This window comes from Antechinus flavipes, chromosome 4, assembly GCF_016432865.1.
Source record: "Antechinus flavipes isolate AdamAnt ecotype Samford, QLD, Australia chromosome 4, AdamAnt_v2, whole genome shotgun sequence".
Taxonomy (NCBI): domain Eukaryota; kingdom Metazoa; phylum Chordata; class Mammalia; order Dasyuromorphia; family Dasyuridae; genus Antechinus; species Antechinus flavipes.
In genome coordinates this window covers 429,681,490-429,701,707 of record NC_067401.1, presented here as the reverse complement: position 1 = coordinate 429,701,707, position 20,218 = coordinate 429,681,490, and the positions used below count along the sequence as shown (strand labels likewise).

Here is a 20,218-nt window from a genome sequence, read left to right as displayed (position 1 = left end):
GTTTATTTTCTCAACTTTTCTCTGAGTCCAAATTTGAGCATTAAAAATAAGGGTTGCTTTTGTTTGGTTATTCTTTCCATTTATATTGTGGTAGTTATTGTTTATACTATTTTACTGGTTCTATTTACTGCCGTGTTTTATTATTTCCTATAAGTTTTGCCATGCTTCACTGAATTTTTCATATTCATTCTTTCTCACAGTGCAATATTTTATTATGTTCAATGTTTAACCATTTTCCAATCAAGAAGTGCCCACTGTATTTTCAGTTCTTTATTATCACAGAGTATAGCTATGAATATTCTTGGGGGAAAAGAATAAGCATTTATTAAGTGCCTACTATGTGCCAGGCATTGTATTAAACACTTTACAAAAATTATCTCATTTAGTCTTTCCCACAACCTTGGGAGACAGTAACTTAAATCCAGGACCATTTTAGGTTTACATTTTCCAACTTATAAGGGATATTATAAATCGCCTCATCTAATGATTTTTTTTAAGGGCAGCTAGATGGCTCAGTGAATAGAGTTCTGGGCCTGGAGTCAGGAAGACCTGAGTTCAAATATGGCCTCAGACACTTACTAGCTTTGTGACTCTGAGCAAGTCACTTAACTCTGTTTGCCTCAGTTTACTCATATATCAGATGAGCTGGAGAAGGAAATGACAAATCACTCCAGTATCTTTGCCAAGGAAACTCCAAAAGGAGCACGAAGAGTCAGCCACAAGTGAACAACAAACAACAATAATAGCCTGGGACTTTTCATTCTCCAGGTAAGGAAATAAGCCCAGTGATTATAGGATTTGCCTTACTTGTCATAACTAGCAGGAGAAAGAACTAGGATTCAAAACAAGGAAACTAATACTGTTTCCAAATCTACCTTTCCTTCCACTGCACCATAAAGTACACTTTGAGAAAATAGTGATACACATGATTTAACATTGTTGAATAATTGAGGCACATAATTTTGAGTTTGCTGAACTCATCATGTACATCAATGGTAGGCAGCTCAGGAAAGGTAGATCACACTGTGGTGGGCCAAGAAAAACCTATGTCAGCAGGACAACAGATCCATGAGCTGAATCCCCCTTATGACTGTAATGTGTCACACCTATTTTACATTAATTTGACTTCAGCTTTAATTCTATCTCAATCCAATTTGCCCACTCACCATATCAACCAGCCCCCTCTATTCATCTACTTTTCCCCTCCCTACCAAAGAAAATAAGACAATATCAATTAATTCAAGTTGATGGAGTATCTTCCAAGTCAGCAGCTTTTCTGTGTAGTCTGGGGAGAGACTTAAAAGTTACTTCTTTTTGTTATTGAAACTTTGTAAAAACCCAGCTTGTTTTTCTGTCATTCCCTGGTGAATGTGAATGGTTATAACATGGCCCCAGGTGGTCAGATGATCCATCTGCTGAAGGACTCTGGCCCTATTTTATTCTTAGCAAGGCCACTAAATCCCTGGAGATTAGTTTCCCATTTGGTAAAGCCTTCAGTTACCCTGGATGGGAAGACAGACTTGTTCTAGAATCATCTACTTTTTGTTTTCCATGGAAATAAAATATTTCAGATTTATCTATTAAGTATAAAATATAGAATATAGTGTTAACTCTCAATTTAAAGATAAGAGAAACTGAGATTCAAGGAGGTGAAGTGATCTGTAAATAGTAGAGGCAGCATTTGAACACAGATATTTGGATTCTAATTTATGTTATCATACCATATCAATACCTCTTGATTAATCATATATATACCAATCATATACCAACCATATAATATTATTCAATACAAATGATTAATCAATCAACAAGCACTTACTAAGCATCTACTATGTGCCATGTTAGACACCGGGCTTACAAAGACAAAGAATGAAACAATTCCAACTCTTAAGAAGCTTATATAACTGTAGCTACATAATGCTACAACCTCTGAGCTTGAAAAAACATTCCAAAAGATCTGAGGGAGAGGCACTGGGCCTAAGGGACCCAATAGGTCTGAAGAATTCCTACTTACTAAATACTGATCTTTTACAAAAGCAACTGGTATTTTCTTTTCTTTGAAAAGTTCATAGGATCAGTTTTTTAGCCTTCTTTCCCTAAATGTCTGGACAGAGCCAGGATGAAGTATTTCAAGATCATGCCTTTACTGGATTATATTACCTACCAGAAGCTTTGAGCCTTTACTGCAAAATACGTAGAACCTGATTGATCATATAATCAATAACTATATGACATAGTAGTAATAAGAATCATGGCAATATATATATGTAAAACTATATATATATAATTATATATGTGTATATACATCCTAGAGCATCATAAAGGTGTTTGAGAAATGTGTATTGACTTGAAGGCTTACAAAACAATTTCTTCACATCCAGACTTTAAAGTAGGGAGTACACCATCATTGCCCCTATTACCATCACCTTCCTTGTGATGTATCATGTTAAAGAACAAATTTTCCTATCCTGAAAGTCAGCGGAGCCTGGGGTTTAACTTTTGACTCTCTCCCTTGCCATGTCACTGTAGATCATTAATTTCATCTCTTGAGACACTCTGGTCCTTATTTGTAAAATGCAGTTAATCGGAGACTCTTCAAGAAGTTATTGAGGAAATCAATGTGAAAGAATGCAAAATTGAAAGTTCTGTGTAAATGTTAACGACTACTATTATTGTTCCTCATAATTATTAGTATTAAAATTCCAGTTTTATGAGTGTGAAAACTAAGGTTCAGAAGAATTGAGTATTTGCCCAGAAGAGTACAGCTAGAGATAGCTAGTAGGCACAGCAGATAGAGTGCCAGGCCTGGAGTCGGGAAGATTTATCTGTTAGGTATAAAGGGTAGCGTTAATTCTCAATTTATAAATAAAGAAACTGAAGCCCAAAGAGTTGAGGTGATTTGTAAGTAGTAGGGGCAGCATTTGAACACATTTGCATTCTAAATCACTTTGTCATCGTACCACATTAATACCTCTTGATTAAATCAATTTATCTTCTTGAGTTCAAATCTATCCTCAGATACTTACTACCTGTGTGACTGTAAGCAAATCCCTTAATCCTATTTGTCTCAGTTTCCTCATTTGAAAATAAGCTGGAGAAGTAAACCACTCTAGTGTCTTTGCTAAAAAAAAAAATCCCAAATAGGATCATGAAGAATGGGACAGGGCTGAAAAATGACTGAACAATATATACAATAATTTCTCAACTAGCCAGGATTTGAACCTGGCCTTTCCCTCAGACTCTAATATAGTGCCCTTAGTTTCAGGGAAGGGAAGGAAATAATTTACCCCAAATCACTTGGGTATTATTAGACATCACCATTAGGACCCAAATTCAGGTTTTTGACAATTCCAACATACAGGAGATCAGAATTCCTGGGCTTTAAAAACATATATTTTATAAAAAGGACATTTGTAGCCTATGTAACCACTCCTCCTAAATCCAAATGCGGCTCTGACCATGACACAGCATGTGTGGCTGCTCCATGCTAAATACGCCATTACTTTCTTCTGATTTGGACTTAAAATCACAGACCAGAAGAAACTTTAAAAGGGACTTTGGAAGTATCCCATTTCAGCCTTTCATATCTAAATTCAGACCTAAGAGCTAATAAATATGGCAGCACTGGACTTGAACTGAGTTCTCCTGCTTCCAATTCAAAGCTCTTTTTGCTCTCTGCTCATATTCCTTTTCACTTGAATCAAGACTAAGACTTTTCAGCTGCACCTTTTTTTTTTCTCCCATCCTTACTAATCACTGCAGTCAAGACTTTCTTTCTCCCACCTCTCAGATGCTGACACCATTTTCCTCCCGTTTGTTGGAACCACACTGAGAATAGCATCTTCCCACAAGTTACTTTTTATATGTTTTGATCCAGAGAAGTGTCCTTCATGCACTTCAGCACATCCTCGGATGACATGACTTCATGCATTTATTTTTCAAGAGTTTGCAGGGCAATTGGGTCCAAATTATTTAAAGTGGCCTCTACCTTATCTCCTTTTCCTGCATAGGCAATTACTTTTCTGCAAATAACCGTACTGGGCAAATAAATATGTCCACAATTAGCTAATTGCCAGCTCGATGAGCCGCTTATCCTTTCAAACTTGGCTTTTATAGTTATATGATTAAGCAGAAACTCATCCCCCCCCCTTCTGATTTAGCGATTCATAGCTGTTTCCCACTCTCATTTCCCTGGGGTGTCTTACAGTACTAGCATAAGACTTCCACTTTTGCTTTCCTTTTAAACAGGTTGTATTTTTATTCATGCAAACAGTAGCAACTAGTTTGCAATTCTTGAGAACTGTTCATTCTCCTATCTTTAAACATATTTTAGATGCAAACTAATTCAACATTCTAGGAAAATCAACCATTATCATCATTATTCCACTTGATAAATGGAAAAGCAAGGAAAAAGGGACCAGAATCCCAGAACAAGTCATGGAATACTAAATATCAGCAGTGGCCTCTTCTTCCAGCAATATTTTTTCCAGCAGAGAATATAAATTTCCCAAATATATCACTTTCAAAAGTATATGCCCTTTTGAAATTTACTATCCCTATTTTTTTCTTTTAGTTTTTCTTAAATAACTGAAATCCACAAAAATGTAATTTCTCTTGTATGATTCCCTCCTCCAGTCCACATACTAGTGACTGCTTTTGTTTCCAATATTAAAGCAATTTGCTTAAAAAAAACTTTTAAAAATTTTCCTCATTTATAATTTCAGAGGAAGACATACCCCCAACCTGTGTATTAAAGGACCAAAAATGTAAAAGGAATACATTTATATTCATGAAGATAATTCAATGTATTTGTTCTGAAGGGAAGTCAAGCCCTCCTAGGCAGTCAGTCAGTTTCACTTCCCACCTTTTTCCTTGGGGAATTGGCAAGTTGAATGCTAACACTCAAAAAAACAACCAAGTAATTATTAGCTGCCTCTGACATCCAAGCACTGCAACCTTTCATACCTTTGTGATTCTCTTAGTTGGAAATGAACTAGATGGAGGAAACATCCCTCAAATCTCAGGAGAGACTGAAATACCAATTTTGTTTTCATTCCAGTGGTCTCTGCCCTCCTTCAAGGGCCTTTCTCTCTTGTTTTCCTAACACATTAGCATAGAAAAAAAGACAAATATAGAACAAGAGAACAGGAGGTGAAAGAGGAAGAAAAAGGGGAAAATGAAGCTGGAAAGCAGGAGAAGCATCTGGATTGACACTGAAAGCAGGAGAGAGCTTCAAAGCAATGAGGGTATTTGGCACCTGAAGAGTGTGTTCATCTTCAGTTGGGTTTTTCTGGATAGAGAGAAAACTATATACACAGACCTAAACTCATATGTATATGGAGTAGAAGGAGAATCAAAAACAGCCTGCCCAAGCAAGGCTAGAAGTGGCTTCCACTCACCCAGCACAAGGAGTTCCACTGAGTCTTCATTTTTGCCTTCCACATCATCAGGAGTGGTGACAATACAGTAGTAGAGGCCGCTGTCTCCCCACATGACTTTCCCAATCTTGAGCTCTGCACCTGTCACACAAAAGCAAGAGCCACAAGATCAGAGACATCCTTGAGAGCAAGTCCAACCTTTTCATGTCACAGGTGATGAGTCTGAGACCCAGAAAGATGGCATCTTAGTGGCAGAGAATATCGCTGATTTGTCAGTCCTGTGCCCTTGAGCACAGGGCTAAAAATCATTGGGATAAACCCAATGGCAAGCTAGGAAAGACAATCAGAGAAGGTCTAGAACTTGGCCTTCTCCCCTCACCCACTCAATTATTCCCTCTCCTCTAAATATTGCCTTAGCTTCCCCATAATTAAAAAATGGCATGTGGAAAATTGGGATAATATACCTCCAGTAGAAGTGCTATGCTCTGAGATCACTTACGCTCCATCTCTTTCTCATCTCCCCTTACCCCCATTTCTTTTCCATTATTTCTTCCCTCAGTGGACACACAGCATTGCTTATCCCATGTTAGTAAGCCCTTAGGCTAAATGTATTGCTACCTCATGGTACAATCCAGTAGAACAGAGATAATGTCAAATTTGAAGTTAATTATGATCTAGTTCCAGAGATGGATATGTTCTTTGGAGAGTGTTGATATCTGGAATAGTCTTTAAGATCTCAGAAAAATCTTAGAATAAGCCCATTCTCCCAGAAATGAACAGGATTCATGGCACTTTCCAACCCAAGAATATTTCCAGGTCAGCCCTAATTCCCTTAGTCTTTTATAAGAAATAAAAGTCAAAGAGAAGGGGGAAATAAGGTTATTAGATCTCAGATTTTGGGCTGGAATGGAGCTCAGGTATATCTAAGGCCTTAAAGAATTTTAAACAAACTATACTCTCATTCATTTTCCAAAAGAAGAACCTGAAATTCAGAGAAGTTGATATAATGGAAGAAAGTCACACATTACTGCTTTGAACCTCTCTTCTCCCTGAGTCAGAGACAATTTAGCAAAGTCTTTCATGTAAAATAAAAAATACCAAAGATACACTGGTACAGTCTGATATCTAGTGAGAGAAGTCAAGTTTGCGTACAGGATCTGCTATCAATATCATGCTGAAATGAAGTCTGCCCAGGAGTCAGCTCTCTTTTCTCCACAATTCTTTTCAGTCCATGTCCAGCGAGGAGACAGAGTAGGCTTGTGATCTACAGGTTGGGGGGAAGTCTCAACTCTGTCCACAAATAATTTTTTGTTCCTGGACATGTCTGAGTTTTGTATTTGTATTTGTAAAATAAAGATGAGCTAATGTAGGGAAAACACCACTCAAACCCTGAGATGTCAAATGTAAATTTCAATTCTATCCTTGGTCTGTCTTTGTTCCCCTCGATCAAATGTTTATCGAGTTAGAAGGGTCATCAACAGCTCTCTCCTCCTGGAAGGTTAGGCTTGTGTTAAAACCATAATAACAACAACAGATACCTTCTAGACCAAATTACCTTCACCAAAGGTGATATCTCTTCCCCGATAGAACTCGCCCAGGGTGACCACAGCGCCTTGCTTCGAGGCTACAACTCGCACTGTCCGCCGGCTGTCTACACAGTCCAGATAGGGGTCCCACTCCAGGTTCCTTTTGCTGAGGGGCTGGACTCCGGCAGTGGCCATGCCCAGGGCTTCCTTCATTCGATCCTGGCAGTAGGACTTGAATTTCCACTGGATGACGGCCGGCTGCTGGGAGGACGTGCTGAAGCGGCAGCTTAGCACAATTGGCTGAAAAAGCATAGCTTTTTTCGTCCTTTCGGGTACAATGACCTGCAAACCTTCAGCGACCGCTGTGAAAGCAAGAAGGACAAACCAGATTTTACATCCACATATGAAGGGAGAATCTCATCCCTCGAAACTTAAAATGGGAGAATGACTTTTGGTTCTAGGAATGTGGAGTCTCACTTCTGGAGCTTCTTTAACAGGTCCCATACTAGGTGGATCTGGAGTCAGGAAGACCTGAATTCAAAACTGGTTTTGGACACTTAACAGCAGCATGAACCAGGCAAATCACATACCCTGTCTCAGATTCAGTTTCCTCATTTATTAAATGGAGACATAATCATAGCTCCTTCACAGAGTTGTTGAGAAGACTTCAGTGAAATAAAATATGTAAAGCATTGTGCAAACTTTGAGATGGTAACTAATAGTAGTAGTAGTAGTAGTAGTAGTAATAGTAGTAGTAGTAGTATCTCAATGTAACATCAGGCTCAAGTCTAGACATTTGCATGAGACTCTCCCAATTAATGATACTATGATTATTTTTAGGGCAGCTGAGTAATATAGTAGATTCAATATGAGACTTGGAATCAGGAAGACTCAATTTTCAGAGTTCAAATCTGGTCTCACATAGTTTCCAGCTATGTGATCCTGAGCAAGTCACTTAACTCTGTTTGCCTCAGTTTCCTCATGTGTAAAGTGAGCTGAAGAAGAAAATGGCAAACTGCTCCAGTACCTATGCCATCAAGACTCTAAGTGGGGACATGAAGAGTCATACATAATTGAAATGACTGAACAACAATAACATATGATTACTTGATACTCCATGTCTCTGTGACGGGTGTACTTAATGAGAGTTTAGGAAAAGAAAGCTGGTCTTCTGGCAGAACTCCAGCTTTGAGAGAAGTCACATACACTTTCAGAGAGGACTCCTTGAAGGGAGACAAAGACTCTGGGGAAAGACTAGCAGTCTGAGGAGTCCGCCTGATTTTCTCATTAGAAATTTTGTGGAATTTCCCTTTAGCTGAGATTGAATATTCTCTTGATGGAGTTCATCCTCTTGACCTCTCCTTAACTTTGAGGCCAAGTGGGAGAACTTATTTACTCTCATCCAAGGGGAAATTCTGTAGTCTTGACTGTGACAAGATGGAACTAGGGAATGCTTAAGATGTCAGCTTCTCTACATGTCAACTTCTTCCTGTAGTCTGTATTTCCCCCCAGGGATCTCTCTTGAAAGGAGCCTGGAACTGTATGTGTCCTCCCTCCAAGTCTCAAAGCCAAAAGACCAATTCTTCTCCAAGTCCTCCTTTCACTTAGGAACAGAGCATTGAATAATCATCTCTATCAATTGCAGAGTTCTGTGCAAATACCTAGGGTGTTTGCACACAATATACCCAAATAACTGTTAAAAATATTACAAATACAGATTTATCAAACATAAAAGGCTCTTTATAGATACTAATTGTATGATTTGAATGGGTAAGAGAATAAAATCACAGAATCTTGTCAATTTGACCTTCACAATCCCTTTCTGACCAGTGGCTGTATGAGTCAAAAGAAGGCCCTTTGAGTTATTGTAATCAACATCTATTTCACATCTTTGCTTTCATTATTTCCTCTTTCGAATCCATCTGCCCCAACACTACCTAAATTATTATATTTCAAAAATCTGAGTATATCACTGAATTGCTCAAAAACCGCTAGTGCCTAGAATGCTAGATGATCCTAACTTTCTGGTTTTCACTTACTTTTCCAGTATTTTTTTCATTCTATTCTCCTTCACAAATTGTACATTACAGCAAAATTGGGCAGCTAGACTTTCCCCAAGTTTAACACTCCATCTCCTATCATGCACTCATAAAAGGTAACCTCACTCTTCTCCATCATGACTGGAATGCATTGTGTCCTCATCTAAGTCTCTCAAAATCACTCTCATACTCTAAAAATCCTTTAGTACTCAGCTCACGTATCATTTCCTTTGTGGAACCTTTCCTGACCTCACCATAGTTTTTTTTCCACCATAATAATTTAGGAATAGGTTATCTTCACAAAATCATACTTCATTGCCTCCCTGTGGTATGTCAATGGCCTCAGGTTTTCAAAGGCTATCCCAACAGAGATTAAGTTCTGATAGGTTCTACCATGTTAGAAAAGCTGCTGTTATAGGAAGATGACCACCTAATGATGAATTTTTTGACCATATCAATCTTGAAACAAAGAAAAATAGAAAATCTCCCTCATTCCTTTGTATTGCCTTTCCACTTCTGTAATGGTATGACATAAGGCTAAGAATCACTCAATTTTTTGACCATGTGGAAATGTTAATTTGATTTAGTGCCCTAAATATAAGATGTTCAATGACAGGATATGATATAGAGGAGATTAATCATATCAACCTTAATATTCTTGCTATAAATGAAACCAAAAGAAAGAAGGAAGTTGCAACTAAATATAAAGATAGCTTACAGATACTATATAGGGAGGCAAAGAATGGAGTTGATGGCAATAAGAAACATTATTTCAAGGGATTCAGGATGCAATGTTGATAAGTATTTGCAAAAAATATGAAAATAATGACACCACCATGAAAATAATGGCAACTTATGTATCACCACTGGTTGCTACAGATGAAAGAGTAGAGAAATTCCACAAGGAATTCATTAAGATCTTTTAAATTTAACCAAATTATACTCATACTCTGTAATATCAATGTAAAGGTAAGAAAAAATGATGGAAATGTATAGTTCAGGAATGAAAGAAGCCAAAAGTCTATAGACTATATGGAAGCTTGACATCTTTGTATCATGAACAAATTCTTCAGGAAGAGAATTGGTAGGGAAGGGACATGGCAATCACCACAAATAACACTGCCACAATAGAAATAACTCTATTCTGGAGCTAGGAAAATGCTTGGCATTATGTTGACAATTATCCCTGAATCAATTGTCTTTGTAAAGTTAAACTACTAACTTGTTGGGGTGAAGGTTGGAATGAATAAAAAGTAATACTAATGATAATGAGAAAAATAGCATACAATGAAAACAGATTAATTCTAAATTACTTAAACAAGTAATCAACAAAGACAGATGAGACATAGAAAGAAGAAATGTCTATTACACTGATCACAATAATTTTATAAAAAGTTTTAACCACAACAAATCTACTCCTACAAGAAGTCCAAAAGAACCCTGGAAGCCTATTAGTCAGCAAACATTTAACCCACTTGCCAAGTGGAGGATAATGGATGCTTAAGACAACTTCAATTTAGACTATAAACTCTTTTGAGAAGTCTTATAAAGAGAGATAAGGGGAAATTATGAGCAGTATAATAAAGTAGAAAGATGTAGTGGAGAGGAAAATCAGTTTTTAAAAAAGCTTGCCAAGAGATACAATTAAGTAAAATCATCCAAGGGCATTTAAGGATAAAAATGGAAGGACAACAAACAGATGAAAAGTTTAAAAAAAGAAAGATCGGCAAAAATCTTATAACAGACGTTTCTCACCATCAAAGACAGAAGAAATTACACTTGAAATTTAGCACCCAAGTCTCACTTGTGTTCATAGGTGAAGTAGAAATGGTCAGTAAAGATCAAAGTAGAGAAAACCAAAGGGATTGAATCAAGGATTTACAGAAAATACTGAGGATTCTTTGAAATAAAGAAAGATACCAAAGTACTGACCAATAACAGATCGTATTAATACCAAGAGGTTAGATTAAGGAAACATCAACAACTTGTGATTCTTTGCCTCCTGTCCACACAGAATCTTCATGAATCATTGATACACAAAATGAGAATATTCTCAATGAAGGAACAAGTAGCTTGCTTTTATAATGGATATTCAACAACAGACCACATCTTTACAATGTCACAATTAATGGAAGGCGAGAAAATATGTGACCCTATTTTACTTGTTAATTATGGAAAAGCATTTGATTCCATAGAGCAAAACTTCAACTAGTTTTACTAGTTCTTCTCTGAAAGTGACTACAACCCATTGATCAAAATCATTCAAGATTCCTCTAGACATAATAGAAAAAATCATTAGACCAATAATTTTCTGCTCATAAAAATCAGATGAGGCATTAAAATAGGGAAATGCATGCTCCACCAAATGGTCATTGTGGTGAAAGAGATGCAAATTGAATAGTTTTTTTTTTTTTTCTGTGAATGGAGAGGACTTCCAAATAAAATTAGATACCATAAGTACTTTGCAAACCTCAAAGTGCTTTACAAATGCTAGCATGATGATGATGATGATGTTCTCATTTGTGGCTGACATTGGTTTATTTAATCAAGCTCTAGAAAACTACAAAGTCTTCTGGAATAGATATGTAGCCTGACCATCTGCACAAGAAAGATAAAGTAGAGGAAGAATGTCTATTGTGTAGGATAGAAAACTTATTATTATGTATACAGACAGACAGTATAGATGAATATGAGTTGAAACTGAAATTGAACAGGAAGAATAGTATGGGCTGGAATGCCTTCAGGAAATTCCATAGATCCTTTAATAATCCTTTCTTCCCCAGGAAAACAAAGATCCATTTTTATAAGACCAACATTCTACCAGTGTTGGAATGAGGCAACAAAACATAGAATTTAATAATCTCCAGAGAATTTTAAATGACTGACATGTAGGCAGTAATGGAAAGGCATCAAGCGAGTGTAAGCAGGCTGTAACATATAACTAATGAACAACTTTGAAATTAAATAAAAATAAAAGATATCATCATAGAACTGCATGATGGAAGGAGATTAACTAGTCATATAGGTAGGATAAAGTGTGGCAGGATAACAGGAGTGTTTCACTTGACAATGTTACATAGAGTTAAAAAGATGTTAACTAATGAGAGTATCTAGAAATCACTTATCAGAATTTGCTTAAGAATGATTTTTAAAAGCCATTTGAAATGCTAGAAATCATTATAAGTATTTATGTAGTTTTATATGAATGTATACACATATATATTTATATGTATATAGATAGATAGAGAGATGCACACACACAGCATCTCTATACTACTAGGAATTTTAAAGGAGTCTACATATTCTGAAAATGTAAAACCAAAAATCAAAAAATCCCCATCACCCCAACAAAAAAACAGAAGAAATTTTATTTTATTCTTTATACCTCTTAAGTAATACTTCATGTTTCCTTATGTTTTCAATAGTATGTTTTGGAATATCATCAATATTTTTATTTCTAACGTCAAGTGGTATTCCCCTTAACTAAGAATATTTTGTGAGAGTTTATTTGCCTTGTGAAGCATTATCACTCTAGGCATGTTACAGCTGTATTGCTCATATTCAACCTTATTAATAAATATAGTAAATCAATCAGCAGTAATATTTAAATATTCAAATAATCAAAATTATGTCACAGAAAGTCATAAAAAGGATTTAAAAAGCAAAAATATTATGTGGATAACTTTTTTTAAAATAGCAATTTATTATTTTTTTCTCTGGTGGATTCCTCTGACACTACAGTATCTGATAAATTCTGGATGGAGAATCTTTACAATGAGTCCCTGAAAATGTAAAGATCACCACAATAAATCCTAGATTAGCTCTTTCTACATAAGGTTTGTGCCAAGTAGATACCTTCAATGAAGTCCCTTCATGACTCCTAACTGGCTCACTCACCCCAAACCTCCCTTATGTTGGCAGGTCTGGGTTTTTAGAGAAAGACCACCACCACATAGCTATAACAAACTTTCTCAGAGTTCTGGGGTAACCCTGTTATGAGGAGGATATAATCTCCCTATTTTTTTACATAAGTTCTTGAGCCCCACTGGCGTCCTTTCCATCTACACAAAACTAATCAGTCACAATGATGATGCCATTAAATCTTAAATTTAAAACATATAGTTAATGATAATGTAACATAGATAAGAATCAATCCATTATGGTTATCTATATAAAGCCAATATAGGAATAATTGACACATCACTTTACATAATAGCCCAAAATGAAGAAAGAGAATGGTACTCAGAAAAATTTAGAAGGGAAACAAAAGGGAGGATGATTCATCTACTCAGAAAACTTTATAATTCTAGACTGTAAACTAAATATCCTTGTACCTTTTAGTACCGCATCAATCTGCTCCTTCTACCCCTCATAGGTCTTTTTCTTGGCAACTCTACTTTCTTTTTAACCTTATTGTTGAAGCAATGGCAAACCTTTCTAAATCAGTCATCAGAGGGCACTGAAACAGTGTTTCTTTATTATAGTGACAAGTAGTTCCCATAAACTAGAAAACTACCAAGTTCCTCAGATTGGTTCTCTAGAGAAGGCAGAAAAAAAAAAAAAGAGTAGGCAAATTCCCACTCAAGGGGATACTGTGTTGTTAAATCAGCTTCAACCTATGATTATAGCAAAGCAGCTATAAAACCTGTTTTCCCTCTCAAACTAGAGAAAAAGCAAAGAAACTGCACTTCTAAGAGACTTCACCTCTTTTAAATTGCAGATGATGCTAAAAAGCAATAGACAGAATGTAACTGTCTTCCAAGGAGCTTTTATTCCTGCCAATCAGCAGCATCCATTATATAGCAGATGAAACCTTCCTAAATGATGACTGCTGGATAGCCTCTTCTTGCCTATTGCTTTTTTAATTACTTCTGTTAGGTGATTCAGTACTCAAACTGACTTAAATCAGAGCTTTCTAGTGTTAAGGAATTCATCTTTCTTTACAAGGTAAAACTCACAAAATCCATTTTTCTATTAATTATGAAATCAACAGTGTTTATTTAATCACCCCATAGTCTCCAAAAACTTATTTGATTCACCGTTTTGTGAGCATTATTCTTTCAAACTCTAAAAACAGTCACATGTAAATAAGTTGAGATACCATAATAGTTTGCATCTTCAGCCTTTTCCTGTCCTTAAACAGGTCCTTTAGTTAGTTCTCTACTTGATTTTCCTATCAGTTATGCTACATATTTAACATTAAAACTGTTCCTTCACATATAGGATTTTACAAATTTAAATTACCTTCTTTTTTATTTGAGCTACATATTTATTGAAAGGGTCAGAAAATGGATTTTGATAACAAACACCCAAACTTTTGTATAAAGAAAAAAATTAAATCAATCGGTGAAAGATAAAAAGCACAACTATATGTGAATTTCCTGATAAATAAGAGACAGAACAATAACTTTTGTTCATGAAAAATTTGTAAAATTCCATATTTCTAAGTCTTTAAACCAAAGACTCTGGTTTGTAATATTAATAAAAGCTTGCATTTATAAAACATCTTAAGTATTCCTTAAAACATTCTTTTTGAAACAAGGAGTACAATATTATTATCCCCATTTTACAGAATAAGAAAAAACCCTGCAACTCATAAAAATTAAAAATTAAAATTAAAATTTGCCCATGATCACAGTTAGGAAGAGCTAAAGCTAGAATTCAACCCTAGCATCTCTCCTAACTCCAAGGCCATTATTCTTTTTTTGATATCATTGCTGCTTTTCTCAGATAAATTTTATCCCTTACACCACTAGTATCAAGCTCAAACAGAAACAGGGGCCACCAAACCATACATAATGATCCCTGTGGTACGTATTGACTTAGCAAATTACATATTAACATTACTTATGTTTTATGGCACTTTTATGTATTTTGTTTGATATTTCCCAATTACATTTTAATCTGGTTTGGACTATACTCAAAAGTGTTGTGGAAAGCATGCAGACTACTGAATGGGTTTTGAAAAACTATTTATATTTTATTGCATAAATTATTTTAACATTGTAACATCCTCAAATTTTTATGACTTCATTAGAGAATAAATGAACACTGATAGGTGAAATAACATGTTCCTTTATCTACAATGCCTGCAAAATAGCTACAGATGGCTGATTCATTATAAATATTGTTTCCCCGCACCATACTTGGTCTACTTGACCATACCACCTTTCTATTATGGTCCCTATTCAGCTAATGTGCTCAGAAAATCTTAACAGAGAAAGTAGGAGCTATACTGAAACATTGGGATTTGAGGTATTTTTTTGAGAGTTAAAGCACTGGGCTTTGTCAGCTAGGTGATTACTAAGAATAACCTACCTCCTAGTTCTATTCCCTGTTGCTAAGATTAGCCACTTGTATACAGCACTCGATTCTTTTAACCAATTATTAACAGAGGTTTACTCCATTCTCAGTTCTCAATACTACATACATTTGCTGTTCAGGTCAAATCAGCATATACATAACCCACATATAAATTTTTATACAGCTAGCTTTAGATGATTATGTGACTTTCAACTGGCCTAGATATTTTACTGGTTTAAGTGAGTGTAGGAACTTAGACATATAGGTCTAAAGAACATCACAGTAATAACTTTCAATTATACAGCATTTATGATTTAGAAAGCACTTTTCTCACAAAAACTCGATGATCTAGGACTCTTAGATTTATGGGGTGTTCAGGGACATGTAGCACTTCCAGTGTGAGGGCTAGCTGAATCCTTTTCAGGGCTGTTTGTCCACCACTGGTGTCCACTTTCCGTCCACTCTCACACATGGCTCCAAGAAGCTGTAGATTGCACAGTAGGCACACCAGGATAAAACCATGTCAGCCGATAGGCTGAGAGTAACCTTTAGACTTTAAAACTATTGGAGAGTTAGGGGGATGTCTACCTGGAGCATATTAAGACTTCCCCTGGAGGAAAGGGTGGATGAGAACAATTTGTTCCAACAGCAATGAAGGCAGCTAAAGCAGGCAACATTGAGCTTTCAGAACTTGATAAGACATCAAAAATGTCAAAGTCACCCATTATATTCCAGGCTACGGACAGTTATCCTGACTTTTGTCTTACCTCCATACTTGGTGACTTTGGAAAAGACTGAGACAGATTTTTGTGCAACTCTTCTTCACTTAAATCCAATTTGCCTGAGAGTCAAGATATTACCCAATGATGTCATTGGTCCTCTTGAACAATAATATATATTGGATTTAACATATGCATATCCTTTTCTACTTCTTGTTGATACTGTACCAGACCCAGGTATACCTTTCTTTTCACTGCTCCCTCTCTTTATTTCAGAGAAGGAAAATCTTTTAAGAAAGCTTCTAATGGTGTAGGCCCAGGATCAAACATAAAGAAATCCATTTAGCCCATCATAAACCCAACCCTGTGCTTTTCCAGACACATTAAACAATATTCTCCTCCATTTTTTATAGGAGTTCTGGCTAAATTGATTTTGTTATTTCTTACCCACAACACCTCATCTCTCATCTGTGTCTCTTATGTCTGATAAAATCTCCACCCTTATCTCCACCTCTAAGAAAGACTTCTTACCAACTAAAGAGCTGCCTTCTGACTAAAGTCTTTCTTAATTTCCTCCAGGTGCTAATCCTACCTCTCAAATTACATCATAGTATAAATTGTGGTATATGAATGTTTTGGAATATTATTGTTCTATAAGAAATGACCAACAGGATGAATACAGAGGGGCTTGGAGAGACTTACACGAACTGATGCTGAGTGAAATGAGCAGGATCAGGAGATCATTATATATTTCAACAACAATACTATATGATGATCAATTCTGATGGACATGACTCTCTTCAACAATGAGATGAACCATATCAGTTCCATTTGTTGGATAATGAAGAGAACCAGTTACACCCAGCCAAAAAACTATGGGAAATGAGTGTGAATCACAACATAGCATTTCCACTCCCTCTGTTTTTGTCCGCTTGCATTTTTGATTTCCTTCTCAGGTTATTTTTACCTTATTTCTAAGTCTGCTTTTTCTTGTGCAGCAAAATAACTTTATAGATATGTATACCTATATTGTATTTAACATATATGTTATCATATTTAACATGTATTGGTTTACCTGCCATCTAGGGAAGGGAGTGGGGGGAAGGAGGGGAAAAGTTGGAACAGAAGGCTTTGCAAGGGCCAATGCTAAAAAATTACCCATGCATACATCTTGTAAATAAAAAGCTATAATAAAAAATAATTACCTTATATTTGTTTTATTTTGTTTAGAACATATATACATATATACTAAATGTTGAGAATTTTTAAAAAGGCAAAATACAATCCCTGAGCTTACAATCTAGCATATACAAAATAATTTTAGATTAGCAGCTGGGAAATCAGAAAAAACCTTCCTGCTTGGGAAGAGAAAAAAGACTAGTGCATCTTGCTCCTTTTTTCAGTCTCTTGACTTGGCTTGGCCTGGACTGCCTCAAAGGGAGGGAGAGAAACACCTGGCTTCTCCACTTGTCCACTCATTTGAGTTGCCCAATACTAGACCAAATACCTCAGAACTCAATGCAGTGACGAACAAAATATGACCTGTCATATGTTGTCCATCATTCTGAGCCCTGAGTATTATTCCCAACCCATTCTCTGCCCCATACTGTCCATTCTTTATTCCCATCTTCCTCAACCTAATTTCCTGCTGCCCCAATTTAAAGTTGCCTACTGTGCTCTCTGTAACATCTATCCTGTAAGTAACAAACCTGATTTCATCTGAAGTCTTTTCTTTACCTGCTTTCATTTTTCACTCTCATTAAAACACAACTTTTTCCTGATGACACTGGCTTCCCTTTCCAGCACTGGCTGCATTTTCTGGAGTGATCTCTTGGTATCCTAGGTGAGTTATAATATTTCTTGTTCTACCCACCCTGACCTTGCCACTTCCAAGTTCTCCTTCTACCATCACCCAGCAAGTTCTCCTTCTTAGAAGTTCACTGGATTCTTATTAACCAGCTATTCAAAATCCAGATAGCCACAATACTCCAGGACACTGCTTTCCTTAATGAATTCAGTGACTGGTTCCAAGGATTTCTTTCCTTCCAATCATTGTCCTCCTAAAGGGTGATTTTAATGCACATAGTGGAACTCCTCAAACAACCTAATCTCCCAATTCCTGGACTAAATCCGTTCCCATAACCTACTTCTGATGCCTCAACCCACCTCTGTTATACACAATCACAAAAATCCTCTTGATCTTGCCATCCCCATCAGTGTTCTTTTTTCATGCTCATGAGCTCCAAAATCCCCTTATGTGACCTCAACCTGTTGCATTTTACCACTCTCTCTGCCTTGTAACTCCTGATCTTTGTCCTCACCTTCTAATCCTCAACCCTTCACTTTGTTTTTCCTCAGGTCATCCCTCCTGCATTAGCCACATTATCCTCCTTTCCCCATCTCAACCCCCAGGTAAAACAGTTCAACTCTACATTGTCTACTCCTTTAAAGTCCCTTTCTTCCAAGTCCTCCTAGAGATTTTGTCCTCTCATGCTTCAGCATGGGATTGATTACTCCCACTGCCCTCATTCCTACTAGTGCACTGATGAATCCAAACTAGAGAAAATCATGATGCTAAAGATTTTGATCATTATCTCATGCCTAGACTATTACAATAACCTGCTCATAAGACTTTCTGGCTCCAGTTTCTAATCCATTCTTCACTGAAATTTCTCCTAAAGGCACAAGCCTGACCATGTTTTCCTCCCCTCATTCAATAAACTCCAATGGTACTCTATCTCCTCCAAAATCAAATTTAAAATTTTCTCTTTCTCATTCAAAGCCTTTCATAATCTGGCTCCCTCCTATCTTTCCAGTCATTTTGCATCGTTGTTACCCAACATGTTCCTCTAACAAGATAATCCATCTTCCAACTACTGGCATCATCACTGGCTGTCCCCAGCGCTTGGAATTCTCTTCTTCTTCATCATTACTTCTGGCTTCCTGTTAGTCCCAGCTAAAATCCCACTTTTACAAGAAGGCTTTTCCTAATCCCCCTGTTAGTGTCTTCTTTTCAATGGTTATCTCCAATTTAACATATAGTTATTGTCATATGTTCTCCATCAGATTGTAAACTCCTTGAGAGCAAGGAATCTTTTTTTTTGTATTTCTAGCACTTAATGCAATGTCTAGCACATGGTAGATACTTAACACATGCTTAGTGACTGACACCCTGGTGGAGCTGAGGATTCTATGAGGCAGAAATGAAGTACAATCAAAGCATGTAAAATCCAAGAATGAGAAAGAGATGTAATATATAGGGGAAGAGGCAGCAGGACAGTTTGATTGGGCTTTAGAGTTTATGAAGAGAAATATCCAATTAGTCTATAAAGATGGAGTTAGACTTTGCAGGCTAAAAAGCCAAATCAAGAAACATATACTTTATTTTAGCATCAAGAAGAAGCTTCTTAGAAGGATACTAACAGGTCAAACCTGGTACCTGTGTGAACTATATATTGGTGAAGGGAAAAAACCAAAAGCAATGAGATCAATTAAGGAGTTAACAGTGAAGGATGATGAGGTGATCATTCAAGGAGGAAGGAAAAGGGAAAAGATTATGGGAGGTAGAATCCACAAGATTTCCACTTGTTCTCCCTATCTCTTCTATACCAATCCTGTTGCTGTTCCTACAGCCCAGCTTCTTAAACTATGGTTCACAACCCCCATGTCCCCATATTGTAATTAAATGTGGGGGTTGTGAAATTATGATTTATCAGTAAATGTTTGATGGTCTACTTGTTTCATATATCTAGATACCCAGATGCAAGTAATCAAGTACGTCTCAGCCATGTCTTTTGTGTAACTTTTTTTTGCTGAAAATTTTGAAATATGCTCCTTGTTATCTGATTGTCTCAGGAAGCATTAGGAGGATTGACCATTGTCCTGGCATCTTAATTAATGAATATCCTTTATGGCAGGCTTGTGTTAATTCTGGAAACTTAGCCAATTCCTGGAGTAAACATAATCCTTCTAAAGGAATAAACAAATATTCTCTTTGATAGAACTCTTGCAATAGAATATCCCTGTACTTGAGGGTGCCTGATCAATCTCAAAGGTCACATATCAAATGAGAATTTTTATTTTAGTGCCTTCTTTGTTCTTAACCTATAAAAACCCTTAGTGGAAACAAACTTTGAGAACTCAGCTAGGAAGTTTGGTTTAATAAAACTTCTCACTTGAGACTTTGAATATCTGTGACCTAAGTTCTCCCAGCTCAGGAATTCAGATGTTGATGCTTCTTCATAGTGATGATG

General features: G+C 36.5%; 1 protein-coding gene across 4 annotated transcripts in view; it reads right to left on the bottom strand.

Moving 5' to 3' along the window:
• The window catches only part of ILDR2 (immunoglobulin like domain containing receptor 2), an 86,178-nt gene that overhangs the window by 50,810 nt on the left and 15,150 nt on the right, over nucleotides 1-20,218 (bottom strand). For all 4 annotated transcript variants that reach the window (XM_051999034.1, XM_051999036.1, XM_051999035.1 and 1 more), the window contains exons 2-3: nucleotides 6,934-7,266; nucleotides 5,400-5,519 (exon numbers count right to left, since the gene is read on the bottom strand). In XM_051999034.1, coding sequence (XP_051854994.1) covers nucleotides 5,400-5,519; nucleotides 6,934-7,266 — 453 coding nt within the window. The remainder of the gene's footprint in view (nucleotides 1-5,399; nucleotides 5,520-6,933; nucleotides 7,267-20,218) is intronic.